We start from the raw sequence: 15,887 nt of genomic DNA on the forward strand, positions 1-15,887 counted from the left end.
CGGCGAGCGCTCGGAGAACGGACGGGACGGCGCGGGGCTCGGCGGCCCCGCCGCAGGTGGAGGAGGAGGAGGAGGAGGAGGAGGTGGGCGCGGGCAGCGGTGGGATGCGGGGTCCGGGAGCCGCGTCGGGCCAGGCCCCGGGCGGGAGCAGGGAGCCGAGCCCGTGTCTGGAGCTGGGGGAAGGCGGGGAGGAGAGAGGGGACGAGGTGCGGTGGGGAGGTGGGGAGACAGCCCCCGGGTCTTGGGGGGTGAATGCTGCGCCCTGGGCTGGGAGAAAGCACAGGTCTGGCCTTGGGTGAGGAGCAGGTAGATGGGCTCCTCCCCGCTGAAGCTCCAGCGGCTGCCGCAGAGATAGAAGCAACCTGTTCGGTGTGTGCAGCACCCGCACCGGGTGTAGACTTGCTGAAGAGACGGCTGCCTGGAGGACACTGTGGAGGGTGTTGCTCAGATAGCGTGAGGGTTCAGAGAGCGAGTAGAAGATAGCAGGGATGCTGAGCAGGTGCAAAGCAGACAGTGATGCGAAGGGGACCCCCGGGGGAAAACAGGCATTGAGGAAGCATGACAGATGTTGAGCAGGTGTGGAACAGATGATGAGCAGGCCCAGATGTGGACACTAAACAGATTCAGGTGCAGAAGCTGAGCAGATGCAGATGCAAAGACAGAGACGGAGCAGACGTGAACCCCAAGCAGATTGCAGATGCTGAGCACATGTAGGCACAAGCAAGCATTTTGGTCTGTGCTTGGGATTCCTTAGGATTGGAAGATGTCGATGGGCATGCAGTCATGCCACCATCCCGGGTGTCCTCCTGTGATGTAGTGCGGTCTTGGGGACACAATTTGAACTCCAGCAGTTCTGGGGAGGAGCTGTGACTCGGTGCAGGCAGCCTCAGAATGCAGTTACTCTGCCAGGTTTATGTTAATCTTGACATATGATGAGCTGGAATAAGAGCTACAATGTGGTAATGCAACAAATTTCACTTAATCTCTAGCAGACTGCACTCCATATGGTTATACGATTAGCTCTTAGTTCAGGAGACACCAAGACTCGAGGAACAGAAAGTGCACAGGGTATTAGCAGCTTACCCATATTCCAACATTCTTGACCTACTGAAGTGTCATTTGTGAAATTCTAAAAATATACGGGGAAACCAAGTGTCTGTGCAAAATAGTACAGCCACACTACGAACCGGTGTGTTTTGGAGAGGGAAACTAGGAAAGCACAAGAGTGGGAAATGAAGTCAGAGGAGTGGATTTGGATGATGTAGAGGGGAAAGAGGAATGTAGACGTGGTGCACGAGAAGGAGCAGCAAGGACAGACTGTGCATTGGGGGAAATTCCTATGGAAATCAATGAACCCGTCCCATCTCCTCATAGGACACTGGGACAAGGTGCTGAGCAGCGGGTTCAAAAGACCAAGTAGTGCTGAGACTGAATTCCTGGGAGTGGGCGGTGTAGATGCCACCACCCAGAGAAAGAGGGAACTTTTGAATTGGGCTACACTGGGAGAGACTAGCCCCAGACAGGCCGTGGTGTCAAGAGACGCACTCCTTTTGAAACCTGCAGAGTTCCATCGCTTACACCATGGCTGAATTTGGCCCCATGTCTTCAGAAGTGGCTGATGTTCAACTTTCCCATGACTCTGTCACTGTGCCAGGTGGTGATCTCAGAGCATGCTCTGAGCCAAAGCCAGTCTCCTCTGGGGGGGAAGGGGAGGACTGCTCCATTGAGGGAACCACAAGGACGATACAGACAAGTCTGAAATGTGTGTGCACGCACATTTACGTGCACACAAACTGTTCTAGCTCCAAACTATTAGTCAAGTGGCTCATTGGCTCAGAGAACTCATCCTTTTCAAAGACTTAAGACCCAAAAGTGAGGAGAGCCGAGAAGCAAAAATAGCGGTGGGGAGAGCCCCATCCTTCTAGGAAGGAAGGATATTCAGGACCAAGTTCCTCATCTCTACTCTGAGCTCTTTGGTGACTCATGGAACGGTCTTTCTGCTGTGCTTCTCAAGCACATTGCCTGAATTATAAGAGATTTTCTTTCAGAGAATAACTTGCTCTTGACCAGCCATTCACTTCAGGGATCTCATAGAGCTCTTGGGGGTTCAGACTCGGTTAGATTCAAGCTCAGAGAGCATCTGCAACAGTCCTGCAAATGGCTTTGCTTACCTTCCTGAGGAAGAACAGATGCCGTTTTCCAAGCCAGCTTGAGAGACAAGGCAATTAAAGCCATGGGTCACTGGGGCCAAACATCTCTTCCCTCCAAGCCTGCTGCCTGCAGAGTTCCAGAAGGATTGTGGGTTTTTTTCCCAAAGTTTTGGAGTTTTGGCATGAAATACCTTGATATATCAATGGTATAATATGGAGTGAGGCAGTAGCTGCTCACAGATGGCCTGCCCTTCCTTGACATCAGACTCTTAACTGCACAGCCATCAGCTGCCTTGGCCAGAAGCAGCAGCTGTGTAAGATCAGCAGCACGTGGAGAACCTGCACCTTGCTGACAGCAGCAGTAGGAAGAGGGAAGCTCCCAAAAGAACCTGCTCCCTGTCTCACATTGTCCATGCTAAGATGCTACCAGTCTTATTGTGCAGTCAATAGCTCTGGGCTGTCTGGGCTCCACAGTAATGGCAGAGTCCGATCATGAGGATACATCCTGTTGTGGTGCACAGTGTGTCACAGATTCCTTGTCTCCAGGCTTGGTTACAGTCACTGAGTGCTGTGGACTGGAAGATCTTGCAGGAATATTCCTGCCTCCAGGCTTCTTTCTGAGCTGGTAGGTGGACACCTAAGCTGGGACTGGACTAAATTCCCCGAAAAAACATCTCACCTCCTTTGCCTGTGACTTCTTGTAGAAAGTACTTTGTCATAAAGCTATCAGCTTCCTGGGAGCAAGACCTGCATCCTGGACACCCTGCTGTGAGAAGCGGGTTCCAACGTCACAGTGTTCAGAGTGAAACACACAACACAGCTCCATGAAGGGAACATGAAACTTCTTCTTAGGGAAGGGAAGATGGCAATTACTATTTCCACTAGAAAGGTCTCCCAAAACACCAGTGCCTTGGTGGTGAAGTAAGTAGAAGGTGAAGTGGGGACACCAGGCGAAATACAGTAGATACAGTAATCTCTTACCACCATGGCTGCCTAACAGCCAAAAATCTTAACAAGATGATAAACAATAAATGATTTTATCGTTTACTTGCACTGTGCTGTAGGACCAGATCTGCAGTCTCTAAATAGAGTGGCAGATGAAACACTACTGTTGGAAACGGATACTGCGCTAGACTGACCACTGGTCTGATCTAGAATGGTGTTCTGATGATTACTGGGACATCCCTCGTGGACAGGCAGTCAGGTCTGAAATGGAAGGGCCGGCTGTTAACAGCACTATTAATAGAGCCAGGAGTGCAAAACAGCTTAAAGGGGTATTAAAACACAGTATCTGCCTAGGTCGAGGACACAGAACAATTATCGGTGTTAGACTTCAGCCAGGGAGATGCCTTTGGGCATTTAATGAGATCAGAGCTTGGGTTTTCTGCTGTGCTTTTCTGTGGCATAAAGCCTAGAACTGGTCACAGTGGTGGAGTCCCCACAGGGGTGTCCTCGTCTGGCTCGGTGTCCTCTTTGCACTGCAGGGTTGTTGGGCTGAGCACACCAGCTCATCGCTGCAGCGGGGTCTGGTCTCCAGGGATTACCGAACATCCATCTCTCCAGTAGCAGCCAGAGACTTTCCTGCATGGGAAAGCTGTTCCATTCAGTAGCACAAATGACAAAATCCCCTCCAGTTAAAGCCCAATGTGAGCATCTGGTCATTGGCTTATTGAGTAAAACTTCACAGCCTAAGAACACATCCTTGTAAACTGCCAGGCTCCTGCTTGCTGAATCTGAGCGTAGCACAAGAGGAAGACCTTCATCTTCATGAAGATGACTCTGGAAGTGCACCAGTTTTGTTCAAATCAGAATTTGGCATGGGAGGAGAACCTCTGTGCTCCAGCACTGTTTCACACTAGACCATCTTCGGAAGTTGATTCCCTGGGGACATAGTGGCGGTGTTGAGAAGAGAGGGAATGATTCCAGGAATCTTAACTTGAAGGTTGCTTCAACTAGGGCATCTAGCCTATTTGTCCCAGGCTAGAACTGGGGCTGGGAACAGGTGATAGTTTTTGTTTCTGTTTCTTATTTTGTTTAAAAGCAAACATCAGCTGACATGACAGCCTCGTGTTGCACTGGGTGACAGTCAGAGGTCATACGAGAGGCTCTGTAGGGCTGCAAACAAACCTGCGTGTGGGTGTAGAGCAGAAGCTGCTGTGTCTCGTTTGCAGGAAGCCTTAATGATGCTAGAGCCTTGAAAGCTAACAGGTCAATAGGAGAGGAATAACAGTGACAACTAACACTTTTCCATGGGACCAAAATGGTCCCAATGAGGACAAGCTTGTTTTCTCTTGAGGACACTGATTTGGACCTCACAGCTTTTACCTACTCTCTTTTGGGGCATCTGTGAAATGGATCTTTCTGTTCAGATGGCACACAAAGAGGCAGAGAATTGCTGTGTTATTTCCCATCCACCTGTCTGATCTCTGCAGGCTTCTCAGCACTATTACTCTGTCCTTGAAGAACTCTGTATTTAGTACTATTCATTAGTTCCTTCTCCAGGTCATGTGTGAGACCTGATATTAAAACCCAGTTCTTTCAGTACCCACTGAATAGTCACTGCCCCAAAAGTCTACTGCACCTCATGCTTTGTGGACATTTGGCTGGCTTTCATTCTAGGAGACAATGTAAAGGTTTGGAAAACTAAGGTTCAGCAGCGATGGGATCACCTTCTACATGGTTTCATGTCTCCAGCATGAGCAGAGTCACACCATCATAGCTATTGGGAATAGGCCCCACTAGCTGCAAAGGAGGTTGCCCCATGGCCTTGGCTGGGATTGTTATTTTGGATGCAGCAGACTCACGTGCATTAGCAACATTTGATAAACAGTTAGAAGAGATAATATTAAAAATAATGTGGTTGATCTCTACTGATTCTCTGGCTTGTAGCATTGAAATAGCGGTGGCAGTAGTGGGGAGCTTTTGCAAAATGTTGCAATGTAGACCAAATCTGAGTGAATTCATCCTGTGTTATCTTTAGCTAGATGGCTATGCTTCACAGGTGGCAAAATGTTTGAATGACAGGCCTTTGCTGGAAAACTCTTTCTCAAACAATATTTGTGCGAGATCCCGCCCCTCTGACTTGTGGTTCTCAGTCTTCCCATCTTTCTTTCTCCTAGATGAGTTGGGCATTTGTCCAAAAGGTGTCACCTCCAACGTGTTCCGCTTTAATGTGTCCTCGGCAGAGAAGAACAGCACCAACTTGTTCCGGGCTGAGTTTCGAGTGCTGCGTGTGCCCAACCCAAGCTCCAAACGCAGCGAGCAGCGCATTGAGCTCTTCCAGGTGAGTATTCTTCCCCCGTGCCTGAGCCCAGAATAGCTTGGCTCCTTATTGATATGTGCAGGGCCACAGAAGAGAGAAGGAAGAATTCCTGTGCTGTACCCCAGGTTTCTTCCAGCACGTGTAGTGATACAGTCACCTTTCTTTCCTTTTGCAGTGTGGGGCTGTCTTTTCCCTGCTGAAATGGGCTGGCTGCTCTGGGCACCCTGGCACGGTGCCCGCTGCAGCTCCTTGCTGCGCTGAGGAGGGGGCTGGAAGGGGAGCCCCTCACCAGTGGAGCAGCCCTGACCCTTCTGTCACATCTGCAGGCCTAGGTCCCTTGGCAGTTTTGTTCCTTTGACTGTCGCAATACAGTTGGTGCTAATCCAATGGGTGGAGCTCTCTCTCTCATCACTAATTTACTGGAAAAATAATGCTTGCTTTCAATGTTCCCTTCAGCAGCAGCTCCTCGGGGGCACAGTTCATGCCACCATTAATTCAGGTACTTCTCTGGAGTTTGGTTTGAACCCATGGACGCCCCTGGCAGAATAAGGTCTGTTTCAGGCGTGGAAGTGGTCTTAAACTGGGGTGGACCACCCAGCTAATTGTACAGTTTAGCATCCAGGCAGCACATTCCCACGGGCTGGTGTCTGTCCACTTTGCAGTAAGAGTGCAGCTAAAATTGCTCTGTGGCTGGTAGCTCTTGAGGACTTCTTGGAATTCAGCTTCAAAGGTCAGAGCAACTCTCCACCAGATGACAACTGAGAAGAAGGCAAGCCCTGAGCTTCTCCATAGGTTCAGTGCTCTGTGGAGTGAACCTGGGATGCCCGCTGCCAGTTCTACCAGACCCACATCCCACAGGTGTATTCAGAAACAAAACCACCCATTAGGTCAATTACTGCCTCTGCCTCTGGATGTGTGCCCTGGAACAAGGTTGAATTGGGAGAGGTGGGCTACTTAGGACACAGAAATAAGCATTGTGTAGATCTCTGGAGTTCAGGTTGGTCGTGAAACATGTCCTCAACCGTGCCAGCGTATTCCCAGTATCTCACTTGCCAGGACCAACCTTCTGAATTAGTTTTTAGCAAGATGTGATTAAAAAAAAAAAAGCCCCAAGGCTATCCCTTCCTTATGCACAGCACTGGCTGACTCTCTCTACCACTCCTTCCGATGCAGATCCTTCGTCCGGATGAGCACATAGCAAAGCAGCGCTACCTCAGTGGCAGGAATGTGCAGACACGGGGCTCCCCTGAGTGGCTTTCCTTCGATGTCACCGAGACTGTGCGCGAGTGGCTTCTGCACAGAGGTAGGAGTCTTAGCTGGAGCGGGTGTCCAGGCATCCAGAGAAATGCAGATCAATGTTGACCCAAGTATCTCTCTGCTCCCCTTTTCGCACGAACTCAGCTTACATAGAGGACAGCTTCTTTCAGCCTGAGAACAAGCCTTCCCCCAGAGAGCTACCCCAGTGTGTGACATTTGCTAGATTCCTAGATCTGTCCTGGAGTCTCCACTGTGGAGCTCTGTGGGCTGAGTCAGAATGAGGATTCATCCTCTGGAGGAGGAAATTGTTTTCACTGAGAGCTGGAACTTCTGGTTCTTTGATTCTAAGCCCAGAGGGGACCTCTCTGCTTGTCTAAACTATAATCTGTAATACATAGAAAATTAGGATTGCTCTGGTTTAATTTTCATGTGGACTACAGCAAATTTAGTAGGGAAAAAAACCAGCAAGAATCCTGGTTTCTTTAGCTGTTTACAGCTTGGCAGGTATAAAGGTGAGGAAATACCAGAGGCTGACACACCTAGACAGATGGAGGCTTTAGGACTGCAGAGAACATACCTCTGCCACCACTGAGCAGCCCAACAGATAGTTACAGGGCAGCTCCCAGCAAGAACACTGACCCCATTCACAGCTGGAGCATAGGAACCGTGACTCACAGCTGGATTGGCCTCACAGATAGAAGCTGGGTGCCACTGAAAACTGGAATGCAGGTGCTGGCAAGCAGCCGCTCCCTGGAAGGGTAAGCTGTGAGCGTGTAGGCTCCTCCTTCTTCAAGCAATCCGAGTTGTGTCCTGATGGCTGGAGTTCAGGGCTGGAACTGCAGTGAGCTCTGGGCAGGCACTCCAGCTGACGAGACATCACAGAGTATACAGTGCTTAGGAAAAAAGGTGCTAGGCACCTTGTCAATGCCCCAGGGAGCCAGATGTTTTAATTCATGACACAACATAAAAAAGGAGCTTTCATAAGAGTCTTATGTTCCCTTAGTCAGGCCCACACAGCATGACTGGTCCAGGAAGTTATTATGAAAATAGATTTGCCTCTGGAAAGTCTGTGTGACTTAGACTGCTAGCAGTTCAACAAAACAGGAGGTTGCAGCTGCTGAGAAAAATGCTTCCAGTGATATTACTCGTCTACATCCAACTCGCTCATTTTCAGATCTCTCCTTCAGACACTAACCAGAAGCCAGATAGTAGACAGGTACTGAGGATGGGAAAACTGATTTAACACAGACACTGCAAGGCAGCTTTTCAAAATATTTGTTTTCCAGTGGAGCTCCTTGAAGTTCACAAATGCTTTTGGATGCTGAATAGCCTCAAAAATACGTAACCAGAAGCACCCTTCTCACCTGCCCAGGCAGTTACCTTTAGCAAGAGCAAGGCTTTTGGTACAGGTGGAGCCATAAGATTCTGCTTCCCATTCTCCTTTCTATGGCAGCTTCTGTTCCCCAACTCTGGTCGTATCCCTATCTTTGAGCCCAACCCACAGCCTAGGAGTTACCACAATATATGTCCTCACTGAAACTTCCCTGCACCAGCAGCTGTCCCAGCTGAGGAAGAGTGTTTCTCACAGAGTCATCTTCTTTGCAGAGTCCAACCTTGGCCTGGAAATCAGCATACACTGTCCTTGCCATACTTTTCAGCCCAATGGGGACATCTTGGAGAATCTGCATGAGGTCTTGGAGATCAAGTTCAAAGGTGATAAAGAGCTGGGTTAGGGGAGGCTGTTGGGGAAGGGAAAGCCTGGGGTATCTAAAGAAAAAATGAGGTCTTGCTTTGCATATTTGAGCATTTTGTGATGCATAACATTTGTCTTGAAGCATACACATCTGGGTTTGCATGTTGATTATATGGGTATATCCACTTTGTACATAGGTTAGAAATGGAAGAAAGTGCAGGCGGGGTGGGTTTGCATGAGTGTCTGCAGAAAGGAATAATTTTGTATTGCAATGTCTCTCTGGGAAGTTCAGCTTGATGCCTTCTCAGATTTCCACGGAGGCTCTGCTTTCCAGTTAGGGTGACTGAAACACAAGGAAATCAGGCATCCTGTGTGAGGTGGCCCAGAGAGTCAGTGGCTTGGCTGGCCTAAGAACTAGGAACCTCCTGGCTTGCAGCCCTGGGCTGCAGCCACTGGCCCCCACAGGCTCCATTTCTGAGGCTGTTCTGCGGAGTGCCAATGATCTGACATCTTCTTTAAACCATTCATCTTCCTGCCTGTCCTGGGACGGAAGCCAGGAGCGAGTGGGATGGATTAATGGCCCCACCATCAGTTTGCAAATGGTAAAACAGGTGGCCCATAAGCCTCTATTTCAAGCCTCTGGCAGTCAGGTTCACCAGAAGCAAAGGGGTCTCTGTGAGGGAAGAAGTGGACGTGGTGCCTGAAAACCTTTCAACCCGGTTCAAGGGCAGGCATGAGCGTGTTAAATGCAATGAAAAGTCTTTTTGCATCCTCCACTTCCAAACTGATTTCTTCTTTGTGGATCCTGTTTTTTCTCTGAAGGCATTGACAGTGAGGATGACTATGGCCGTGGGGACTTGGGGCGCCTGAAGAAGCAGAAAGACTTGCATAATCCTCACCTCATCTTGATGATGTTACCCCCACATCGGCTGGAGAGCCCAGCGCTGGGAGGCCAGAGAAAGAAACGGGCCCTGGATACCAACTACTGTTTCCGGTAAGTGAGAATCCTGCCCCGAGTGGCCAGGTCCCATGCCTGAGGTGGGCAAGCCTGCCAAGACTCCATGCTACCAGGAAAAGCAGAGCCCTCCAAGGGGAATGTGGGTCACCACAGTGCCACATGAGGAGCACAGCTCAGCCAGCTGCTCCTCGTGGTGTCCAAGAAGGGGACGCTGGCCAGCCAGCAGAGTCAGTGAGTGTTTCTGGCTGAGCCGTTGGCTAGTGGGAGACTTGCAAGTGGCTTCCTGGAGCACAGCCTGGGTAGGGACTGGGCAGCCCCCTGCTAGCTCCTGGTGCCAGCCAGGTGCTGCTGTGGGTGAGTGAGGTTCTACCTCCCTTGGGCAGCGGTGAAGCCGCCTGCTGGCAGGCACAAGCAACACCAGGCTACTGGGCTGCCACCACTGCTCTCCTGTGCCTCTCCTCTGCAAACACTACGTCCCTCCGGGCACTGCTGCTACTCGTCCTTCTCCTTAGGAGGCTGTGTCACACAATCGCATATAAAGCCCCTCTTTAGACTCACTGTGTTTCTATACTGTGTTTCAGGAACCTGGAGGAGAACTGCTGTGTGCGTCCTCTATACATCGACTTCCGACAGGACCTTGGCTGGAAATGGGTCCACGAGCCCAAGGGCTACTTCGCTAACTTCTGTTCAGGCCCTTGTCCATACCTCCGCAGCGCAGACACCACTCACAGCACGGTACATCCAGTATATTATCCTCTCAGGGCTCCCTCTTCCTCCCTAAGTCGGATCATATCCAGTATCTTTAAAGCAGCAAAAGCCATTCAGATCAATACTTGCAAAAAACTGTCCAAGGAAACTGCAGAAAAGAGTCTAGGTGGTTCAGGTGGTTCAGCAGGGAAAATGTGCTTCCTTTAGAGTCAATACCGAATCCATGTTTCCAGCCAAATGTTGAGGAGGATGCTGAAGTTTCTTGGATAAGATGTGAAACAGCAGGACTGATGGTTGTAGGGTATTTACTTGGTAATGGCCAGAGTATTAACTGAATTTTTCACATCAAATGTCAACTCTGGTAGTTATCTTCTGCCTAAATTTCTCCCAGAGTTTGCACTGGATAGAGGATTTTTCTACACTCTGTGCCAGGTCATTATGCGAAACTGTTGTGTCATGGCACAGAGCTGCAACCCAAAAGTGAAGGGAAGTCCATGTCCACGTCCAGAAGTGAACACATCCATGCAGTAAGCTCTCCTTTCTTCACAGGCATCCTTTCCAGCTGTATAAATCCCACCAGACCTTTCCAGGGGAGGAACCTACTAGGCAGTAAGGTTCATGAGTAAAAAATGGCAGAAAGCAGATGTCTTTTGGTAACTTAGGCATAACCTCTGTTTAATGGGAGTACACTAGACAGTCTTTGGGAAGAATACCACCTGAGCCTAGCTACTGACTACAGTGAAAGAAAATAAAATTAATAGGAAAGCACGGGCAAGGGAGAAGTACCAAGGGAAAAAGACAGAGTAAGAAGCTGAAGCAAGAAAAGCCAGAGGAAAATCCTGTGCTTCTGTCCACAGAGCAGAAAAGGTGGCAATCCAGACAACGCAACAGCTCACTAGCAGCTTAGCTTCAGGTTTTACTAAAAAAAGTTACTGGAAAAAGCAGATTGGGCTGAAGAATAGAGAACTAGGTAAAGATGATATTGCAGAAAAAATGCTAAGTTTCTTGACAGCTTGAGAGTCCGTACAGCAGCAAGGCTCGCTGAAGCTCAAGGACTAATATCAGTGGGAACAGTCAGTCTTATGGGAATCAAGGAGTGAACAGATGCTGGGCATTAAGCACAAGACAAAGCAAGGGAATGAACAGCTTTGAAAGGGTAATGGGCATGTAGCTTTACCATCTGGTTGTCCTGAGAAGCTCTCTAGTAGATAACTGGACTGAATCAGTGTAAGATGAAGAATTTAGAATAGTTCTTAATGTTCTTTTCTTGAGTGAGAAAGGAAATGATCAAGCGTTAAGGTCAGCTGAGCGATCCGAGAAACCTTTAGAACAATGTAGCTGCTGACAGCTTGCCAGCACCACCTAGGAAAAAACATGGTGAAAAGAAGATTTCTCACCAGTCTGTTTAATCTACTGTCTCTGTTGAGTAGAGCAGCCCAGAGTACCTAGTACCCCTGTGGTACAGCCAGGGGTACTTTGCTGAGTATCCCAGAGAGTTTCTACCAGAATGACTGTGATTACATGGATCTGGATGCTAGAACAGGATGTTTCCTTAGCACCTCTCGTCCCCAAAGACTGTAAAGTAGTGAAAACACAATGCCAAACCTGTCATTTACACCAGATAAGCACTAACGAGACCACAGTAGTGCAGGTGAGATCATGTTTTGGCCCCATAACTCAAGAAGCTGCTTACTGCTGAGAAGTGGCCACCTCTGGCAAGAAACATGGCAACTGTTCTGTAGCGGTTACATGGCTGAAGTGTACAGTCATCTGTGGGCTGGGGCCAGCTGGGAGGAGGAATCCAGTGGGGTCCCACAGGACACTCTCCTGGCTCCAGCATTATAGTGTAATGACTTGGAGGATGGAGTGGAGGGAGAAAGCATCAGACAGTTCAAAGCTGGGAGGGAACTGCGGATACTCAAGAGGATTGGCATCCATCCAGTGCTATCTAGAGATGTTGGTTGAAATAAGCAGCATTTCTTTCTTCTGGCTTCTCTAATGGAACCCAAGACAACATGGCCCCAGGCTAGTTACACCCAGACTTGTTAACAGCAAAAATTGTGACACTATCCACCATACCAAATTAGAGATGAAAGGAGACCGCTACTTGCACCCCTTCATCCCTTTGGCATCAGCCACAGAGCAAAGCTACTACAATTTTTTTAAAAAGTCTTAAGAGTCAGGCCAGGGCAGGTGAGACCCTTTAGAAGCTTCCCTGACTGGGAAGTGACAGGGGAGTATTAGTTGCCTCAAGGAAATACTCTCTGATAAGCATAGTCTAAACACCTAGAGACCTCTTGGCTTTGCAGTCCCTTCCTGTCCTCAACCAACTTAAACACATTCCTGACTTTGTCACCTTGTTTATTTTGTTTCTGCAGGTGCTGGGCTTATACAACACGCTGAACCCTGAGGCATCTGCTTCGCCCTGCTGTGTACCCCAGGACCTGGAGCCGCTCACCATCTTGTACTATGTCGGGAGGACCCCCAAAGTGGAGCAGCTCTCCAACATGGTGGTGAAATCCTGCAAGTGCAGCTGAAAGGCACCCTGGCCCGCCCAAAGCCAAGAGAGAAACTGTCAGCACCCACTCTCCTGCTCCCAGGATAATACAAAAGGAACTGGGGGTCAGAGACTACGCATGCTGAGGGCCAAGTGCCAAACCCTGTGGCTTACGGTCTGGCAGCCCTTGGGGATCTCTTTTGGAACATTTCTTGGTCTTGTTGGCAGTGTCATGTTCCTTCTGGGAGTTAACTTTGGTGACACGAAGGCCACACTCTTCAAAATGGCTGGACAGTTGGTGCGGAAGAGAAGGATAGGGTGGAGGAACTGCTGTATTTGAATGCTGGGTGGTTGAGCTGGGAAAGCAAGGGAATGAGAAAGAGCACAGGGAATGGAAATGGGGAGATGTTTTCTATTCTACCTTTAGCTACCTTGGGACCTCAGCCCTCCCCACTGGCCTGAAGAATTAAAGGTTTCCCCTGTAGGAGGAAACGATGGAAGTTTCTTTAGAGAAAGAAAATGCACCAAGAAGGGAAGCTGCTGAGAGAAGAAATGGTCAGAGATACACTTAGACTTTTGTTCCTCAGAGGTGTGATCCAGGAGTCCTGCAACTGAAACTCTGTCTCTGCCAAACCTGTAAGTTCAGTTGGCAGATCCTGGCTATTCATTTCTAATGCAAACTGCAAGGCTCCCAGCCAGCCTGCTGAGGGTGGGCAAATACAAGGAAAGAGGGTGCCGAGTCCATTTTCAGAGGGACTGATGTCTCCATTCAGCTCTTTTCCCTTCCTGAAGTTTCTGAGAGATTGTTTCTGGGTCAGGGCAAGAGCAGTATCTGTGGGTACCTGAATACTGGGCCCATTCATTTGTGAGCTGATAACACCCGGAGGATCTCCTGTCTGTTGTTTGTGAGGTGCTTCAAGGTGTTCTGCATGATGACCTGAACGTGGCCCAGGCCTCACCTGCCAAGACTTAAAAAATAGTAATCTCAAAAACATTGTAAAAAATAAATATTTGGGGGGGGAGATGCTCTTTTTTTTCACAAGCAAGTTGTTTGTTGGAGGGTTGGATGGTTTTCTGTTTTTAAACTGTTACTGCTGTGGCATACTCACTCAGCCTAAAGTCTTTCCCCTTTCCAAACTGTCTCTTCAAAGGAATAGACAGAATTTAAGTCAGCCAGAGAGCCCCAGAATGGAAATTCCTTGGTACCCTCAAACTGTGCCTGGTGTATATGTGCCCTGTCTCGCCCTAGTCTTTCAGATGTACATCACCTCTAGCATCCACTTTTGATAGATTCATATAAAGCTCCCCTCAAATGTAAAACACTCTCAACAATACTGTTCAAATAACCAGGGCAGCACAGTTGCCACAGCTGACAAATGTCCATTTGGATATATATGGTCTGCTAGTGCAGACTTATACACACAGGTAAATAACACACACCTCCTCCTGATTTACAGTGGACATTGTAGATGCTCATAAAAAGCTCACAATGTTGCCCAGGCAAGAAATGAATGTACTCTTTAAAAAGTATGGGCTTTTTCAGCCATAGATACTCCCAAGGGTAAAAAGTCCGGTGCTTGCATGCCACATGAGTGTCGGAGGCTGCTTCTCTGACTCCAAACCACAACTACTAAAACTCATGTTCTAGAGACCACAGAGGTTCCTCCCTGTCCCCTTGTCCCCAGCAACTGAGTGTAAAATGACACCCAGCTGGTTAGTCGCTTGTGGCCAGGGCTGTGCACGGTCAGCTCAGAATTCACCTCTTCCATCAAGCCCTTCACAATATTGGCTGCTTCCATATACCTCAGGTGAGGCTGCCGTAACATGTAATCTCAAGCATCTTAATAAACTGTAAACAACCCTTCCTGCACCATCACCGACATGCTAGAGGTGAGCAAGGGTGGGTCAGTGAAAGGAGCTTGCCGACCTGTGTGACATCTGCTGTGACAGAGGCCTCCCCAGCACTTAGCTCTGTCCCTTTCATCTCTCTGGGGCTCCTTGACCTGCCATCAGTGTGATGATGAAAGGTGCAGCTCCGATCAGTCCTGCAACACTATGGTATCACTGTGCCCTGTGCAGCTCTCCATGCCCGTGTTTCCCCCTTGCCTGCCCAAGGAGGGAGCAAATAAATGCATTATGACTACACTACCATGCTGACAGGCCAGAAATTTAGTGCCTGCAATGGGGGGTGGGGGGCGATCCAGATGCCAATTGGCGTAGGAATTCTCTCTAATCTCCTTTTAGCAGCAGTCCCTGGGGAGGTTTTGGTTTTCAAGCTGCAGTCTGTTCTTTGGTCATTGTTCCTCCTGAGCCCTGGGCTGGCTCTGCTGCCCATCCAATTGAAGGGCTTCCTTGCTAGTAAAGGGGAAAAAAAAAAAAAAACCCAAGGAGGGGGAGCTGCAAAGAGCTGAACTAGAACACTTGCACAGCTCAGTCCTACGTGGCACTTGGAGCACGTCAGAACCACCCACGGATTAACCCTGGCAAGCCCCTTGAAGTGGGTCTGTCTTACTAGCCCTTGTTCATTGCTACTCCTCGTGGCTGTGAAGAGTGGCAGAAGGACCCAAGCCATTTATCTCCTTGGAAAGGAGGTGAAATGGCAATGGAAAATCGGGAGAAGAGTCTTGGGGCATTCACCAGTAAGGACACAGGTAATCTCATGGGTACAGTAATCCTTGAAGTCAGACAGACACATTTCAGTTACTGCTTCTCTGTCCAGCCTTCTGTTTCCCTGGCAACATTTGAGAATTAGATTTGTGAGACAGGATCTGGATTCATTTTCTTACAATTACAATAGCTTTTCTAGGAGTGTTTTAGCTATAATTCAGCAACAAACTATCTACATGGGGTTAATAACAGATTTAATACACTCCTGGGTGCAGGCTTACCAAAACATTGCAGGACACTTGTGTGAGAAGGCAGAGGGCAGTTCTCTATATGCTCTGGCACTAGCTGGCAAATGGAGGAAAACAATGGGAAAGAAAAAGTGGGATCTTCATTGCCAACACTGAATACAGCCCCCAACAGTTCCCTTTTGTTGTTCGCAGGAACAAGCAAAAGCTGATGAAAACAATCCCAGCACACTTGCTGTCTCTCTAACAAAGATCAATGGTTAGAAAGAGTGAAAACCCCCTATTCTGCACTGCAATAAGGCACATCCTACACAGATGATCAAATGACCATCTGTGCAGTCCCTGCTTCTCCGTGGCATACTGTATTATAGCATGCAAGAGGCCTAGACCTGAACTTGGAACACCTTGTTTTTCAGGCTGTAGTGCGTTGTAGAGCTCTCCACAGAACACTGCTTCAGTAAGTACAGGAATGAACACTGATATTTCAGCAAAGAATAGACTTTGCAAACT

General features: G+C 48.8%; 1 protein-coding gene across 1 annotated transcript in view; it reads left to right on the top strand.

The window, feature by feature from the left end:
* The window catches only part of TGFB3 (transforming growth factor beta 3), a 14,677-nt gene extending 1,044 nt beyond the window's left edge, over window positions 1–13,633 (top strand). The window contains exons 2-7 of the mRNA XM_014941811.1: window positions 5,270–5,433; window positions 6,586–6,715; window positions 8,275–8,382; window positions 9,185–9,356; window positions 9,902–10,055; window positions 12,407–13,633. Of these exons, the coding sequence (XP_014797297.1) occupies window positions 5,270–5,433; window positions 6,586–6,715; window positions 8,275–8,382; window positions 9,185–9,356; window positions 9,902–10,055; window positions 12,407–12,565 (887 nt within the window). The 3' untranslated portion in view covers window positions 12,566–13,633. The remainder of the gene's footprint in view (window positions 1–5,269; window positions 5,434–6,585; window positions 6,716–8,274; window positions 8,383–9,184; window positions 9,357–9,901; window positions 10,056–12,406) is intronic.
* Window positions 13,634–15,887: the final 2,254 nt, after the last annotated feature.

Source organism: Calidris pugnax, unplaced genomic scaffold (assembly GCF_001431845.1).
Source record: "Calidris pugnax isolate Ruff unplaced genomic scaffold, ASM143184v1 scaffold56, whole genome shotgun sequence".
In the NCBI taxonomy this organism is placed as follows: Eukaryota; Metazoa; Chordata; class Aves; order Charadriiformes; family Scolopacidae; genus Calidris; species Calidris pugnax.